General features: G+C 43.5%; 1 protein-coding gene across 11 annotated transcripts in view; it reads right to left on the bottom strand.

Moving 5' to 3' along the window:
* Positions 1–18,484, bottom strand: part of SUSD4 (sushi domain containing 4) — an 88,601-nt gene extending 70,117 nt beyond the window's left edge. For 3 of the 11 annotated variants that reach the window (XM_088666650.1, XM_088666655.1, XM_088666658.1), the window contains exons 1-2: positions 16,502–18,484; positions 15,368–15,589 (exon numbers count right to left, since the gene is read on the bottom strand). In XM_088666650.1, coding sequence (XP_088522776.1) covers positions 15,368–15,554 — 187 coding nt within the window. In that variant the 5' untranslated portion in view covers positions 15,555–15,589; positions 16,502–18,484. Of the gene's footprint in view, positions 1–3,210; positions 3,440–15,367; positions 15,590–15,740; positions 15,991–16,314 lie in introns of those variants that run through there. The other 8 variants (XM_035111413.3, XM_088666654.1, XM_035111416.3 and 5 more) reach the window with 5 other exon arrangements.
* Between the last annotated feature and the right edge of the window lie 212 nt (positions 18,485–18,696).

Raw genomic sequence — 18,696 nt, 5'->3', positions numbered from 1 at the left:
TGTTTTGCCCACTACTTTCTAAAACAGAGGTCTCTAGCCCAACACCCAATGGTATTGGCCTTTTCCAGATGCCTTTTGTATGTATATAGACTTCTATGATCACAACACACAGACCCAATTAAAAAACCACAACAACCAGTTATGGTGCCAATTCTGTCTCCATCAGAAGTGGCTTGTTTGGTGCATACCAGGAGGGAGAGAGGTGAGGGTGTGGAGTGGTTGGCATAATGCAGTGGCTGAGTCAATCTGGTAATCTTGCTGCTGTACTCACACTATGCCAACCTTCCCACCACATTGTTCCTTCCCATCCTGGTAAGCACAGTGGCATACCTGAAAGGATGCTTTCTTTGTGGCTCTGCCTCACTGGGCAAACCACACCTGTCCCCCTTATCTACTGGGACAACACCTCCAGAAGCTTCACACAAATTTTCTAGAGTGATACAAGCCACAATATGCCAGCAATGCCATAACACCATTTCTGTGGGTCAAATAGGCTGCCTCACATGATGATGATTCTAGGGTGGTTCCCATTATGTCAGGATAGACTAGTATGTACACAAGTGGATAAATGGACTCACAAACAACGTAAAAAAAATGATTAACAGAAAGAAACATTGGCCTGGTTCACATATAGCACTAAATCATAAGTGTGGCTTGTTTGGATGTTCAAACCCAGCCCTGAAGACCAATCATGGTTTGTTTTCCAATAACTAACTATGATGTGAAGCCATGTTTGTTGTTGGCCTATGACCCATGGCTTGTTTTGGCACCATGTCTGTACCCAGCAGCCATATTTAACTGTGATTTGTTTGGCCACTCCACTCCAGATGAAACTACACAGGGTCAGAGCAGTTGGATAACAAGCCAAGCTTTGGAGGAAATAAGACATGACTCTGCCCTTTAAAAGCATATGAAATTTATTTAATAGCCAAGAATTGGAAGAATGAAGAATTACCAACGGCGGATGAATGGTAGAAGAAGATGATAGAATACATGGAACTGGCGGAGTTAACCGGGAGACTCCGGGATCAGAGGAAAGAAGCGGTGGAAGAAGAGTGGAAGAAATTTAAAGTTTATTTAAAGAATAAGCATATTATTGGATAGAACTAATTGAAGTGAAGGAGGTACAGAGAGGTTGTAGAAATATAAAATGTAGAGGAGTAAATATATTTAGATGTAGTTATAAGTTTGGAAAAGGATTTGAAATATATGTTGTTGTTGTTGTTTAGTCGTGTCCGACTCTTCGTGACCCCATGGACCAGAGCACGCCAGGCACTCCTGTCTTGCACTGCCTCCCGCAGTTTGGTCAAACTCATGTTCGTAGCTTCGAGAACACTGTCCAACCATCTCGTCCTCTGTCGTCCCCTTCTCCTAGTGCCCTCAATCTTTCCCAACATCAGGGTCTTTTCCAAAGATTCTTCTCTTCTCATGAGGTGGCCAAAGTATTGGAGCCTCAGCTTCACGATCTGTCCTTCCAGTGAAATATATGTTAAGTTATAATAATATAATATAAAAAAGGTTTAGTTAAAATGGAAAATAAGTTTAAGGTCAAGATGTAAAAATTACTAAAGATGATTTACAATGTAACGCAGTTGGAGGAGGAATGAGGAAGTCAACAGTGTTAGATTTGAAGTAAGATGTAGAAAGTTTTATTTTTGTGTTTTTGTGTTTTTTTGTATTTTTGTATTTTCTATTTCTGTATTTTTTTGTTTTTGTTTGCTATAAAATCAATAAATATATTATTTTAAAAAGCATATGAAATTTATTAGCCTTCCTTGTGTTCCAAATCTCTTCTGCTGTTTTCGATATTTGGGGGGGAAGCATGCGTATAAAATGTTTATAAGCAAACACCAAAAAATGCTATTTCTTTTTACTATTATTTTGTCATGGTTCTATCATTAAGTATCTACGTCCGTTAAGTGTGTGGCTTGCCATGAAATGACCAGAAACATTTCAAGCCCAGATTAAAGGTGTCAAAACTCAGAAAACATGTTAGAATTTAGACACAGGGCATCATCGCCGCCACTGCCCTGTGAACTACAAACAATCAGTAAGAACAGGAACCAGATGACTGGAATCATCATTTAATCTGTCCTACTTTTTTAAAAAAGCATTATATATTTAGATGCAGTAAAATCCAAAAGCTTGGCTGCGTTAGTATTATAATTTTAGTCTTGTCTGAAATACAAATAAACCCTTTAGAAAACGACGACCCTGAAAACTCTCTCTCATTGCCAAAAGGGAAAGAAAACTCTGTACATTTAGAACACCTTTAAGCAGACGTCTCTCCCCTCCTTCCCTTATTCTGTCTTGGCATATTACTTTAAATTCACATCCAAAAGGCAAAGTTGTTGATCTTGGTACTGCTTTTTCAGCTTGGAGGTACAACACAGTTAGTTGTTTATTTTGTGTGTTGTTTGGGGAATAACCCTCAGTTTTTGTTATGTTTATGAAGGAATGAAAATATTCCTCATGCCAAGATTTATTCTTATATTAACTTGGCTGCCAAGAGTGGGTAGCATTTAATAGGCATATTAAGAGTAGATTTTAACAATATTTGGTCACAGTTCCTGGGGCTACTTGACATGCGAATTCCTGTATATTCATGTTATAGCACTTCTCACCTGTCTCTTTTTTATCTACTATGGAAGTTGATTGAGTTTAGTTGAAAGCTTGTGGCGGTAGTAGACAGGACAATAACAAGTGGGAGGACCTACTTATCTATTGGTATTTGAATGATCATAAAAAATTAAATAAAAGTCTAGTTAAATTTGCTGGGCCTCCCATAAGACAACCACTTTATATGCAATGTTTTCTCCAAAAGGCTGTATATACTAGTATATGCGGAAGATTCTATACACTAGAGAGTGCTGCCATGCATACCTGCTATTGAAAGCATCAAGGAAATTATTTAAAGTGTCTCTTGTAATGTGATAATTATTTAGAATATAATTTTATTCATATGCACTCCCACAGCAGGGGGTAAGGAGAACCCAACTGGGCTGCCAATAATAATAAATTCTGAGCTTCTCGGTCTTGCATATGATTCAAAGTGCTGGAATGACACAAACTTCTAGCAGCAGAGCAGCCATGATGTTTCAGTCATTCACAGGTGAGTCTTGGCCTTCTTCTTCTTTGGCGATCACTCTTAGCTGAGTAAGATTGTCTTCCATAAACACGATTTTAACAATGGGTCCATAAGTGACCTACCTGTAACGGTCTTAACAGTGAGTCTGTAAATGACTGTGGAGGCCAATTCTGGATCCACACGTCCTTCCACAGCGGGGACATTGGTTTCCAGGCGGGAGTTGATCATGGTGTGGATTTGCCAAGCATGCCTTCCTCTTAGCATGTTTCTCCCTTGCGTCCTGAGATCGAGTTTCTTCAAAGCCCACGACACCTTTGGTAAAGGCTGTTCTCCTGGCCTACTACATAGGAACTGCAGGAAAACACTAGAATTTCAACAAGACTGAAGTGGGGAGGGGGAGGTTTGCTTTTCAAATCCATTCAAACTCAAGCTAAAATGCCATCTTTGACCCCATTTACAAGACTAGCTCCTCCTTGAAAAATTGGCCAATTCATTAAGAGCATAATTACAGCCCTGCTGGATCATCTAGTCCTGCATCCAATTTTTTCCTGTAGCTAACCAGATGCCTCTGTGAAACACAAGAGCAGAATAAGATAGCAATAGCCACCCCAACTCTCATTTCTCATCAAGTGCTATTCAGCAGCATGCTCCTTCTGAACCTGGGGAGCTCATACAGTCACTGTGACTAGCAGCTGTTGAAATGCATCATCCATTACAGTCTCCAACATGTTCATAGATGGATTAATTAACCTCTTCAGTCAATGGTTGAACCAAATCAAGGAAGAAGAAAACCACCCCAGTGTATCCACAACTGGATTATCCCATACCATGTAACACAGGAAAAGCTGCCATGTTGTTGGACTTCCAACTCCAACTGGTCATGCTCAAGGTCTGGTGGATGGGAGTTGTAGTCCAGCAACATCTGAAGGACACCACATTGCCCACCCCAACGTAGCACAAGCACAAATATCAGGTCACCACTGCAAACATGCTTGAAAACAAGGTCAACTCCCTATGATGTTCATCAGTCATGAGCCAGAAGGCATAACTCTGCTCTCCTGGAGCAAGGAATCTACCCATAGCTCTTGGAAATCACATTGCAAGACTTATTAGCCTGCTCACCTGTTCTTCTACTGCCACCTACCTGCTTGTGCCTTTACTGATCCTCCTTTAAGACAGAGTGCACACAAATACCAGCAACAGCTATAGATCAGTGTTTCTCAACCTTTTTTGGGCCAAGGCACACTTGTTCCATGAAAAAAATCACGAGGCACACCACCATTAAAAAAGTTAAAAAAATTAACTCTGTGCCGCCCTATATTGACTATATAATTATGACTGTAAGAAACACTTGCCAATTGCTGTGTTGGTTGCAATCTCCTGTAATAAGGCTTCACAAGCCGCTGATTTCTCTGCCAGCACAAACCTTTGCGCAGCAAGTTTCAGGTTGAGCTCATCCAGCCAGCTTCTTTAAGTTTGTCTAAATTTTAGTTTAGTTTGTCTAAATTTTGCCGCGACGTGCGGCAACGAGAAGGGCTATTTGCATTGTCACGTGCCTGGCGGCCACCAATATACAACACTGACCCACCGGAAAGGAAGCCGGCCGGGTCACGACGCGGGGCGAGCGCAGCTCTCAACAGCCACCACCACGGGAGACAATGCAAATTGTGACAATGCAAATCGCCCTTCTCGTCGCCGCACGTCGCGGCACACCAGCCAGCGTCTCACGGCACACTAGTGTGCCGCGGAACAGCGATTGAGAAACGCTGCTCTAGATCAGGGGTCAGCAAACTTTTTCAGTAGGGGGCCAGTCCACTGTCCCTCAGACCTTGTGGGGGGCCGGACTATATTTTGGGGGGAAATATGAACTAATTCCTATGCCCCACAAATAACCTAGAGATGCATTTTAAATAAAAGGACACATTCTACTCATGTAAAAACACCATTCAGGCCCCACAAATAACCCAGAGATGCATTTTAAATAAAAGGACACATTCTATTCATGTAAAAACATGCTGATTCCTGGACTGTCCGCGGGCCGGATTTAGAAGGTGATTGGGCCGCATCCGGCCCCCGGGCCTTAGTTTGGGGGCCCCTGCTCTAGATGATCCAGCACTCCCTAGATCAAAAACACAGTGAACCCCTGTGCCTCCTGCTCATGCAGCCAGAAGGCAAGAAAGAATCCACACTGGAATTCTAATGCAAGCCAAAACGAGCAGTGGAGGGTAATAGGTAGTTATTTTGCATCCACTTGCTCTCCTGTGTTGGCAGTTCCCTATTCCTTACTGCACTTCCAGTTCCAGCTCACGTCTATCTTACCCCCAAGTCTTTCTGTACCATCAGTATTCACCTCCTTCTCCTTTCAGTGAACTTTTTTTTGTCCCACATACAGAGTGTGGATCCAAGGTCCCCAGCAGAATGCATATAGACACTGCAAATAAAACACAAAGAAGCAGAAACACTCTGCCCACAAAAATAGGACATTTCCTCCAAATAACCACCCCTTGCAAAAACAACAACCCTCAGTTTAAACAATGGTAAAATTTTGGGAAGGGTGTCCACAAATACCACACTTGAGATGCCACCAGGAGACCATAAGGGACTTCAGGTTCAAACATTTCTGCAAGTTGCTTCAAGCCTAGCATAGAGAGAGGTGTGTCTCTCAACAGATTGCTTCCATTTATCCTTTTGGAGTTTCTTTTTAGCCAGACCTTTCCCTACAATTAAGTGCCACTTGGCATACCTTTCCCTGTCCCCACATGCCCCATAAGCAGGTGTTTTTAGTCATCTGCAAAGAAGTTTCTTCCGCTGAATTACCTTATATAGTGCAACACTGCCCACAGAACACGAAGAGCGAAAGTGACTGTGTAGACTTCACCCACATTTCGCCTACAATGATAAGCCATTCGTTTGCCTCACTTGTCATTTTGTTCCCAGGTTGTTGTGGTTAAGGTTAATAAGCAAATTAGTCCCAATTATGCTGTTCGTAAAGGGCACTTAGAATTTCAAGCTATACTAGCAAAAAAAAAACCAACCAAAACACCCCTAATTACTACATTATTTATTTGTCTTTTGGAGTGGGCTGAGTCTTTTCAGTTTTACATTGTGCACACAGGGTCTTAAAATATTGCAGCATTGTTTGTGTGATGTGATGCAGAGAAAAATGTCTGTCTCTTTCATAAGTACTTATGCTGCTTGAATACTAATTATTAGTGTTACGAGAATGTTTTATATTGGCATCTAACACATTGCTTCATACGCTGCATGCCAATAAGTAGACAAAATAGTGTGATCCTACTTCTTTATTCTGAGTTAATGCCTCATTTCATTAACTGGTGGATTTAGCTCCACTACACTTGTTGTGGGGATTAAATGAGGAGGAAAACCCTGTATGCCACCTTTAGTTCCCTGAAGAAAAAGATGGGATATAAATGCAGTACAGATGAGGACCTTAGTTGTGCTCTCTCTTCTGAAGCCAGTGCATTTGCTGCCGAAGATACAGGTGTCTTTTCTCAAACTAGCACTTGTGTTGCAGGAAAGTCGCATGATACCAGCACCCAAACCACAATGGTCTGGTGATAGAAACAGGTACAGTGGTACAGTGGTACCTCGAGTTAAGAACTTAATTCGTTCTGGAGGTCCATTCTTAACCTGAAACTGTTCTTAACCTGAGGTACCACTTTAGCTGCCGCGCCGCCAGAACACGATTTCTGTTCTTATCCTGAAGCAAAGTTCTTAACCCGAGGTACTATTTCTGGGTTAGCAGAGTTTGTAACCTGAAGCGTCTGTAACCCGAGGTACCACTGTAATTCTCAACCCACTTGCTGCTTTCTTTGTAATTGTTAAATTTTAAGTGGACTGCAATTTTTCCACAAGTTAATTGGGTACCTTGGACAGTGCCCATGGCAAGTAGCACAATCTCTCTCCCCCACCCCACCTTTCCATCTCACATTATTTGGTGTACCTTTTTAATAGCTTTTAAATATAAATTAGCTTGAGTGCACAAACACTTGCCACAAGACTCATTAAACTGAAATAGCAAGCGTCAGCAGGATTATCTCCTTTGCAGCAACTCCAGTTATTTAAGCCCTTCTGGTTTCTTTATTAAATTTTTATATTATATTATATTATATTATATTATTATTATTATTATTATTATTATTATTATTATTATTATTATTATTACTGAAACCCTACACCCCCTTCTGCAATGCAGGACATGTCTCCCATGAGCACAAGAACATCTTGTCAAATTTATTTCTCAGCTTTCAATACATAGCACAGGTCAACTTGATAAAGCTCCATATACACAGGACTGCATTGCTGTGCATTGCTGCTGTGTTGTTAACTTTGCCATTGGTTACTTTTGTGATATTATTATTATTATTATTACTACTACTACTACTATGTAAAATTCACTTGCTTTAATTGTGAGATTTTTTTCAATCCACCTTGGGACCATTTGGTGTAGAGAGGCTATAAATACAATTAATAAAACATTTTAAAGAATCAGAGGCTTACTGAAGATTGCAAAAAAAAAAAAAGAGCAGCCTACTCAGAGTAGACATTGAAATTAATGGATATGACTAGCCTATGTACATTACTTTCGATGGGTCTACTCCTACCTTAGAAACAAACCTGTTTGAGGCTGGCACTTTGAAGAGCTATCTCACACAACTACTGTACAGTAGTCCTTTACAAGTGCAACCCATTTCCCATAAAGAAAATTAATCTCTTGGTTCAATTAAGTAGTATTCATACAGAACTCCAGATATCAGAACTTGATTCAGTTAGTTGTTGGAGTTGGAGTATGCAGGTGGCAGGAGAAACCTAACATTAATATGTCTGAATTTTCTCTCTGGTGTGCAAGCTTAAATTGGTTTTCCTAATTATACATTTAAGTCACAGGAGCAAACCTGAATGTCTATGCTGTGCTCAGATGGGAAAGGTTTATATACATGCCTATTTCTGGAAAAAAATATCCATGTAATGTGCCAAGTCATTCCATATAAAATAAGACAATATGACATTGGTTTTAGGAGGCTGCTTCCTAACTCCTTGTCAGAACGACCAGTCATCTTAGCTGCCAAGTATCCTGTTTTTCACAGGAAACCCCCGGATTTAAATCCATTTCCCACTGTTCTCCCGAATGGAGAAAAATCCTGGAAATCCCCTGGATTTCCTACCTCCCATGGAGCCTCCATTTTGGGTGCTGCTCTGACCATGTGTGGGCACCGGAAGTAGGGCAGAGCAGCACTGGAAGTCGCTTCTACACATGTCCGGTGGCCATCTTGGTGGTGGCCGCATGGCGGCGGCCGTAACCAAGATGGCCACCAGGCATGCGTAGAAGCAACTTCCGGTGCCACTCTGCCCTATTTCCGGTGCCCACACATGGTCAGAGCGGCCCCAGAAGTTGCTTCTATGCAACCTCCGGTGCCGTGCCGCTGCTCATCCCACATTTTTCAGCGGGAGACTTGGCAGGTATGCCAGTCATGCTGTTAATGGTCCTGTGGACTTTGATGCACAATATATGTGTTGCAAGTCAGATAAGTCATTAAAAGTACAAGGCTGCTCTCTGTCCCAGAATACCTTGTGAAAGTGAAACTATTCTGTCCTCCACTACAGAAACCCAGTGGAAAAATATGGAATCTATTCGCAAGGTGCCGCAGAGCTTATTGCACAAGTTAGCAATACAAACCAACCAGCTTCAGAAACAGAACCAATTATCTGCATACCTACAAATTAAATGCATCCATTCATGCACTCTTTAAAGGGTAAATTCATATTAAAAATGAATATGAACGTATTTGTAATTAATGTTGATGTGAATTCAAATATGCAACCCTCTCCCATTAAGCCTATTAGGATAACTGCAGCATGTATACTGTGTATCAATGAAAAATCCATGGGACCATGAACATCATGAATTGAGCCTTTTGACAAGGTGTTAGAAAACAGTTTCCTAAGACCCATTTTATTATTAACTAAAGTGAAAGATATTTCTATATCACCTTTCACTGCAGCAACAAGACGGTGTACGGAATAATAATAATAATAATAATAATAATAATAATAATACCCCCAGCAGCCAATAAGTCAGTGGAAAACAAACAGAAGCCAACTGGTATTGCTTGCTAGCAAAGGCCTCAGAATATAAATGGGTTTTCAGCAGGTACTGAAGAGGTCTAGAAACAAGGGGAGGTCCAAAAACAGGGATGCAAGTCAAGGATCTGGTATAAAGTTGCTGTTCCAGCAATCTGTGCCCTAAACGAAAGACTTTTAAACCTGAGCCTTCAGTGCCACACCCAGAATGCAGCTGCAAATCATCCACGTTGCCTGCAGATTTGGTTTACTTCTAAGGCAGGCATCCCCAAACTCGACCCTCTAGATGTTTTGGGACTACAATTCCCATCATCCCTGACCACTGGTCCTGTTAGCTAGGGATGATGGGAGTTATAGTCCCAGAACAACTGGAGGGCTGAGTTTAGGGATGCCTGTTCTAAGGAATAGCTAACTTACGAGTCCCAAGGAGTTCTTCCTCGGGCAAACTTTCCAGCAGCTGACCGCTGATGTACTCTGCACCTTCAGGTGCTTGTGCTCCTTAGGACTTAGTGGCCACTCTGGTTCCCCCTCATGTTCTGTGTCTTGAGGTGGTTAGGTTACCATGACCCCGAAGGCCCTGGGTCCCTCCTGTTCTGCCTCATGGTCCTTTGATGAGGACTGCTGCATTGCGATGTTTGCTTTGGGAAGCACTAGTCTAGGTCATCCTCTTAAAAGGATTCCTCCAGTGGAGGCATGACAGGGAGAAAATGCTCTTAAAGTGCTTAACGTGGACTACATTATGCCTTAAGAAGTTTCGTAATGTTCTTAATTGAGCAAAGGTGGCCAAGTCCAATAAGGAACTTAAACATGAAAATCCAGAGTTTTATAAAGGCTCTATACCTTTCTGTTAAAAGTCCATGTTTATATGTAACTTATTCACACATCCACCATCATCAAACCTCCCCAATAAAATGTGCTGTTTTATTATGAGTCTACACTGTGAATCATTTATAGACAAATCAGTCAACAGGCTCTCTAAACACATTGAAATGTAGCATAGCAGATAATTTCAGATTGACAGGATTATTAGAATAAATGGTCTGTGTAGTTTCTTCAGTGTTAAACTTTCCCACATCAGTTGGCAAGTTCCATCGCTCCAGTGTTTCATAGACAGAACAAAATACATTAACAATTGCACCGAACAAAATAAGTTACTCACCACAAACACAAATTAAAATCCCCTTAATCATTTTCCTATCAGAGATAGGTAACAAGTTATATCACTTTCTTAATCCCCCCATGTATTTAAGGGTTTTGTATTATACCAGTAGACCCTGGTTTGCATCAAGAAAAATATACAATAGCCTACAACGAAATATAATAAAAACAATTATATGAAGTCCCAACACAGGGAAGAAAGACAGCAGCATTAAATTACTCACCCCACCCCTCCTCCAAAAAGAAAATACCGAAAGAGGTATATCTTGACTCGTTTTCTACAACAGCGTAATGAAGAGGCCAGGAACAAGTCAGCAGAAAGTGAATTACAAAACACAGAGTCGCCTTCAAAAAGGCCCTTCCCTGAGTCCCTACTACGCTATGTACTTTCTCCAAGATCTCAAGGCGCAGGCAGGTCTGTATGATTGAAGAGTTCTTTTAGATACTTAGGAACCTGGTTATTCAGAGCTTTAAACACAAGGGTAAGCACTTCGAATATGGTCTGGTATATAGGCTTATATACTGCACAATAAACAAAGTATATTGGCAGTGAACATAACACATCCATAAAATAGGATAAAAATGCTTAGTCGACATCTAGACAGGGATACACAATAGCTGATCGCTGAACAATGCATCAGAAAAGATCTGAGTAAACAGAAGAGTCTTAAGCAGGTGTTTGAAACAAAGTACTGATGGTGCATGCTTAATATTAAAGGACAAAGAGTTCCACAAGCTAGGCACAGACACACCAACTGCCTCATTTATTGCTGAAGCAAGGCAAACATCATGCATTACCCTTAATAGTGTATCACTGGCTGAACATAAAGATCTGGAAAGAATGTATAACTTTCCTAGGTGTTTTTCATTAAGATTTATTTATTGAAATAATTTTATTTTGCATCTTTTTCAGGTCTGTGTCTTTGGGAGCAAAAATAATATGGAAGCAGAATTATTCTTTACAGAGTTACTGACAAGAAAAAGAAAACGTTTGCATGTTATATTGATTTGGGGTAAAACAGCAGAGCCTTGCTGTCAATAGAGGCTTCAGAGCAGGAAGATATAAAATAAAAGGAGTTTAGAAGTTAAATTCTGTCCTCAGGCAACCATTAATTGAATCCATTACAGAACCAAACATTAAAACAGCCAGGCACTTCATTATTACATGGAACAGTTTGCCTTTGCTTACTTTCTTCTAAGCATTTTAGAGTAGCGAGAGAGGTCAGCTTTCAACACAATTCTTTCATTTTTAAAAATGAATCTGTTTCTCTTCTCTACAGGAATAATATCTTGTGCAGATTGTATTTGTTTTAATTATATTTTATTTTGCTCTTTGGCAGAATATATATATATATATATATATATATATATATATATATATATATATATATTAGTGTCTTGCTGTTAAATGTCTGCTAAAAATGTTTGTAAGGTTTGCATTGTATTGACTTCGTATTGAGTTAATTATGTACTTTTCTCCATCTATTCTATGGTGGCCTGTGGCTGACAGCAATAAAAATGAATTGAACTAGGCTTATTTCTATAAAAGCTCAGTTCTTCACATTTAGCTTTATTATGTACACTTTAATACCATTAGACCTAGAGAACACTTATATTAGTACAGATGTTGGGGGGTGTGTGTGCACTGACCACAAGATTCAGTTCAGATCCGAATTTGGCACTTGAGAAAACAACCAACCTCAAGCTTTGCCGGCCGCCTGATTCTGCTCAGGGACTACCCAAATTTACTTCATTTATCTCTGTTTGTTACATATTCACCAATGGAACTTTAAAAAAAAGATTTTTAACTTTTATTCCTTCTGAAATAACTTGATGAAATTGCACACCAGCCCCTCCAGATTGGATAAAGCCTGCCAATTTACAAACATATAGGTCCAGGGACTTTTATTGTGGGTAACATTAACCTTTTGTGTTCTTTTTTAAAAGGAAGTATTTATAACTATTTCATTTGGTGGCAGAATTAGATTAAAATTAGCAGGGAAGTTCACTCATTCTCAGGGCATGAATCCTGACAAAGGTCAGAAGGATAGCTGTCATGGTTCACCTGCAAGGGCAGACATTACAACCTGGGGGTAGGTGGGTTTTTTTTAAAAAAAAATGAACTCCATTTCCCTTTTCTGGTTTGAATATTGCATGCACAGGAGAGATGCCCTGGGTAAGAAAGACTGCAGCCTCAACAAAACCAAAAGAAACAATGCAATCTGGCAGCAGTAATGATGGTTTCTTGTAATTAAGCAATGCCCACAGTGGGATGAAAATATGTAAAAACATCAGTGGTTACAAAGCTGTTTCAAATCTTGGCCATCTGGCACAGCACTTAACATCATGCCATAGTGCCTAGGTCAGGTAGCAGCCCCACCTACTGAAATCTGAGAAATGGGGAAAATATGGGAATCGCATGCACAAAACAAGCCTTCACTGCCAGGTTTTGAGGAAAGCCTTATCTGCAGAAAGAGCTGCCTCATTTGTCTGTCACTGGCTGGCCCACAGAAAACTGAGTGACACTATCACACATTTCACAGCACTTCAAAACATTAGTATATCCCTCTAGTTTTTATTTTCTATATGAGACACCCTCATTTTTTTTAACATCACTTTGTTTGTGTCCTTGGATCTCCTGCCAAAGTAGCCATATAAGCTTCCTGCGAACTTAAAGAGAGAGTTAGCAGAGTTAAATGTGTATAAACCCATTGGTTTCAATGAGCTTAAATCCATTTAGCTCTATGTTGAATTGTGCCTGGATCATTCCCATGGGATCTCCTCTATTAAGCAGCTCCAACCTTGTAAACGTACAGCGAAGCATAGCACAAAACATCTGACCACAGATGCAAACTTAAGCTGGGTGCATACCAATGATGACCGTCATCACGGCCACCAAAAACCTTCAGACTCCAGTTAAAACCAAGAGGCATTACAATACTATTTGATTCCCAGCTTGGCACCTAACCGTGAAATGCATCTCATTTTTAACCACCTCTACATGAGAAATCCAAGCAGTTATTTCACTTGCAGACTTCCCTTCAGTAAATGTGAGGGATTTGATGACCACATCTGGACACAGCACTATTACATAAACCAAGGATGTGGGCTCCCCAGATGTTGTTGGACACCAACTCCCATCAGCCCCAGCCAGCATGGACAACAGTCAGGGACAACTGAAGCTGCAGTCCAGCATTAACTGGAGAGCCTATTTGAACCAGTGGTAATAGTTTGTCTTGCTCCAAACATATCACAATCATAGATTATTAGGGAGAAACAAACAAACAAACAAACCATAAGTGCTGGTTTGGAAATAATAACCAAAACCTTAAATCCTAACTAAAGTGTTTTCAAAGTTGATGGAATAAACAAAGATGTGAAAGTTTCCAGTATTATCCCCAAATGGAACAGTACTCATCTGAAAGCATGCAAGGACCTTCCTCTGGTGCTGGCTCCAAAAGTTAAAAAGTATCTCACAGAAGACAAATTTCTCTTTAGAAGAGCCGGGGGGGGGGGGGGGAGTCCTCAGTCCATTATACCTGAAGGAGCGTCTCCTCCCCCATCGTTCTTCCCGGACACTGAGGTCCAGCACCGAGGGCCTTCTGGTGGTTCCCTCACTGTGAGAAGCCAAGTTACAGGGAACCAGGAAGAGAGCCTTCTTGGTAGTGGCGCCTGCCCTGTGGAACGCCCTCCCACCAGATGTCAAAGAGAAAAAGAACTACCAGACTTTTAGAAGACATCTGAAGGCAGCCCTGTTTAGGGAAGCTTTTAATGTTTAACAGACTATTGTATTTTAATATTTTTTGGGAAGCTGCCCAGAGTGGCTGGGGTATAAATAATAAATTATATTATTATTATTATTATTATTATTAGCAAAAATGACACGTGCATATTTGCTCTAACAGCAGCATTTAGCTCAGCTAGTACTCTGGACAGCTAATAGTCTCATAGTAGGGTCACTGTGAAAAGCCAGTTGGGGTTGGTGGACTAAGATCTTCGCCTCTTCTCATTGGCCCTTTCTGGCTACATAAGAAGTCTCACTGCTACAACAATCCCTCACTGCCAGTCTTGACTCGGGGTTAGCCACAGGCGGTTGGGTTTTTGCCTGTATCGGATCAGACTCCAATTCCTGGCCCTCAATAGCTATTGTTTTACCTCAGCCTATTACTCTGAAGAAGGGGGTGCAAGACTCCCCAATATTTAAGGACTGGTTTGTTCATATCATTGTTTATAGATGCCTGGTGTATACCAGGGGGATTTCTAACCATGTGAGTGGATGTCTCATATCACTGTGAGAGGTGTTTTTTTTATCATTAGGGCCGAGAGGAAGTCTTTTCCCCACTGAGCATCTGTGTGCAGCCTTTCCTCATGTACATTTGGGAAGTGCAAGGGTGCTTGGACTTCCTCTGATTAATATCTCTTTTTCTTGGAAGGCGGAACACAGTGGTTCTCCCTTTAGCACATAGCTGCCAAGTTTTCCCTTTTCTCGCGAGGAAGCCTATTCAGCATAATGGAATTTCCCTTAAAAAAAGGGAGAACTTGGCAGCTATGCTTTAGCATGAAGTAGAGCATGAACAGATTGATTACTATGTGCTTTCCTGAAGAAGAACCTTCTGTGCTTGAGCGGGGTGGGAGAAGATCCTTCCATGTATCTAGAGGGACAGAAGCATCTTTAGAGGAAGAAACAGATTTTTCTGCTCTTTACAAGCAATCCTCATTTTGAGTACATTTAGGAAGCAGTCATTTTAAGAGGTCATTCCCCTGAGCATTTGCAATGAGGGGAGTGGGGTGGCCACTCTGCCTTCAAGATGGGATGGCTGGGTTTCTCCTTTTTTTTGAATCAGCTGATTTGAGAAGCAGCCAGGCAAGACCGTGGGATGGTCTTTGTGCATAGGAGATCAATAGCCGGAGGCTTTCTCCTCCTACGTGAAGAGGGAACCTGCCCGTCAGCAGCTTGCCAGCCTCGCTCCCTCCCTCCCTCCCGGTTCTGCCTGTCACACGAGTTCGCCGCTCACTCACCGCCTGTGATCTGCGCGGGGCCAAAGCACAGAGCCAGCTGGAACCACAGGACCACCAGTGAGAGTCTGGACTGCGAGCGCTGAAGCAGCGGGGGCGGTGGAGGCGGCGGCGGTGGCTGCTGCTCCTGCTGCCGCCGCCGCTTCTCTAGGAACGGATCCCCGCTGCTCGGGTTCATTCCATGATACATCTTTCATCCGCAAAGGGCATCGGGATTGCAACGGTCTGCAACGACAGGAACAGACAGCTTTGCTTCAGCAGCACACGGGCAGTTTCCTCCGCACACCTTCCCGCCCTCTCCCGGAGGAGGCGCCACTCACTCACGCAGCGGCAAGCGGCACTTTCTGGCCCTCTGCCTGCAAAAAGGAAAACCTACCCCACGCCGGGTCGCCCCCGGCGCGCTGCCCCTCCGCCGCGCGCTCCCTGGCGGCAGGATGGTAGTGGTGCTTTTGCATGCAGAACCGGCCTGCCCTCACCAGGCAATTCTTCGGCCCGCTTGGCGCCGGGGGGCCACCCCCTCCTACCAACGTCACCTTATCAGAACCCAGGGGGGAAAACCCCCGCTCCGGCGGCAGGAACTTCCGTCCCCTTTCCTCCTCCCCTCACCCCGGTCCCTCGCCGGCGACGAATACGTCGTTCCTCGGCGCCGCGGCTCCATTCCCTTCTCCCTCTACGACGAAAGTCCCGCCGCTGGAGGTCTTTCTCTGAACGACCCGCCCGCCCGCCCCTTCTCAGGAGCTCCCGGTCACTTTGGGAGGCGCGCGCCGGAGTCCCCCGCGCGGTTTTTGGCGAGGTACCGAAGGGGAGAGAGCGAGCTGCGAAGTTCTTTCACCTCCTCGGGTCTCTCACCTTCCCCCACCGCCGCAACCCTCCCTCGGTGGCCACCAGCCCCTCTCGGCTTTCCTGCCTCCTCGTCCTCCCCGCCCGCGGCGCAGTGCGCCCTTCCTTACCTGAGAGCTGCCCGCCTGCATGAGGGAGCCTCTTTGCTGCCTTCCCCCTAGCCAGGCTCTACCGCTGCAGGGCACGCGACCCTTCGCCGCCGTCGCCGCCTCCAAGTCCGCACTCCCCTCAGTCGCTAGCGGAGGAGGAAGACGGAGAGAGAGACACGGCGCGCGCCGCTGCTCGCGCTCATCCTACCTGTCTGCAGGGGAGGAGGAGGGGAGCGAGGGAGAAGGAGGCAAGAGCAGAAACACCCGCGAGGCGCCGGCTGCCGCAGCTGCTGCCAATCAGGAGGCTGAGCGTGCACCTGCTTAGTGCACGAGCCGCCTGCTGCCACGCTGCTGCTCCCGGGAGGGGGGCCCTCCGGCTGGCGCGCGGAGCGAGCGGCTCTTGCTGCTGCGTTTTCCCGGTGACGAACGACGAGCGCCAGGAGCGCGAGCGGAGGAGGGCGAGGAGGAGGAGGAGGACGAGGAGGAGGCGGCGGCGGCAGCTGTGGAAGCCATCCTCTGTACCACGGTGGCTCCCGAGGCTGTCACCAAGCCTGATCTGGGACTGCTGCAAGAGCGGCGAGCATTTCGGAGAAGGAGGCGCCTGGCTGGGCTGCCAGCCTCCCCGCCCCACGCGCCTTTCAGCAAGGGGAAACGTGCCTTTGGAGTCGAAGCGCGAGGGTGATGCTTGGGCGAGGGGCACGTTCGTCGCGATCCCTTATGGATCGCCACCAACAGTAAAGGGGCATGCAGCTAACTCCTATGTGGCAGCTCTCTTTTTTTCTTTTTTCTTTTTTTGAAGTGGCGGCCATTTTCCAAAACTGACACCCGGAGAGGTGGAGATGGAAGCCGAAGGAGGCGGTTGGCATTTAATAACTTGCTTTAACATTGTATACTGGATGCGATTTCACCTCCATTTTCAATTTGCAGGAGGAGGCCGCTGGGGGCGCTGTTTCCAACCTTTCCTTCGGCATACTGTATCTAGACTCGCGCGCCCGCGGTTGGAAGTTTAGGAATTTTGGCCTGTGGCCGGCTACTACGTCTAAGAAAAACCCTACCGACCATAAATATTGTTGAACATAAAAAAACCGCTGGTTTGGCTCCGGGGAAACATAGTGCAATTTCATAAAGGAAACCGGCTCCCTTTGCAAACCCACAAGCCCCATCCCCTGACCCCCAAAAGTGTTCGCCAAGCCACGGGCTTGTATAGTTAATTAACACAAGGACTGATTTAGGGACTGAATCTCCCAGATGTGGCAGGTGGCAGATTAATTTGTCACTAGGAGGGTTTGTGGGAATTTGGCTCAACCATAGTGTTTTGGCTCCTGAGAACACATTGACATCAGGCCAGTACTCCTTGCGAGCAGCTTTAGTGATAAGATTTATTGCATGTAAATCATACCCTGTTCATTCTGAAGTGCTTGGTTTCTGAGCTATGTTTATTAAGTTTGTTAATTGCTTTACAATTTTAGGTTTCTAATTAAAATGTGTGGTTTCAACGAGTAGGCAAATGTCATTCACAAATCAACATGGCATCCACAGCAAAGGAAATCAAGCACGTTGCTCATGTAACTGTAAGAGATTAGCCATGCAGTGATAACAGCATTGCCGTTATGTGGCCTGCATGGGAGATTTGTTAAAAGAAACAAAACAAAACAAAAACTTCAAAGCTCGGTACAATTAAAATTCAATTATCTGTCTGAACATTCCAGGCAGGAGTCTTTCTAGACCCTACCTGGAAATGGCAGGGATTGAACCTGGGACCTGCTGTAAGTAAACTATGTGTTTCACCACTGAATTATGAGCTATTAACAGCCTGGACCTGACATTGCTCAGGGATTCTAAGAAACAAAAAAAGCAGTGCTATTTTGAAAAGTTCAGCCTGCCATCTTGATTCAAAATGGTGTCGTATCCAAACCTGCTCCTTGTTGTCATGAATCATCATACAAAATTTGGTTACAATATCTTAAGAGGTGTCCAAGTCCATAACTAACACTTTCCAAAATATATAGTAGATGACCTATCTCCTGTTTTTAAGTCACTCTCCAAAATGTACAGAGCTTGTTTCAAATGATTAAGTTTCAACAACATTATTAAATATACCCTGATTGTAGCCATTGCTAGTCTCAGGATCAGATCTCAGGGGTGAGATGTACTCCTGGTGTTTGAAAATGTCATAAGAGAAGTAATCTGGAAAGTCATATTTACTATGAGCGCTTGTTTGTCTTCCTAACTCTATTTGTGAACACGGCCAACACAATATAGTTTTTCCTACACATGCCCAACCAAGAATATATGCAGTTTGTGCTCCACATGTTCTCACAGCTGTGGTGGGAAACACTGACCACAACTTCCAAAGACTTATTCCATGGAATGGGCATTTCATTAGTGCAGCATCCAGCTAAA

This window comes from Zootoca vivipara, chromosome 3, assembly GCF_965207765.1.
Source record: "Zootoca vivipara chromosome 3, rZooViv2.hap1.1, whole genome shotgun sequence".
NCBI classification, from domain to species: Eukaryota; Metazoa; Chordata; class Lepidosauria; order Squamata; family Lacertidae; genus Zootoca; species Zootoca vivipara.
The sequence above is the reverse complement of the archived record's forward strand: the minus strand, read 5'-3'. Positions and strand labels throughout refer to the sequence as shown.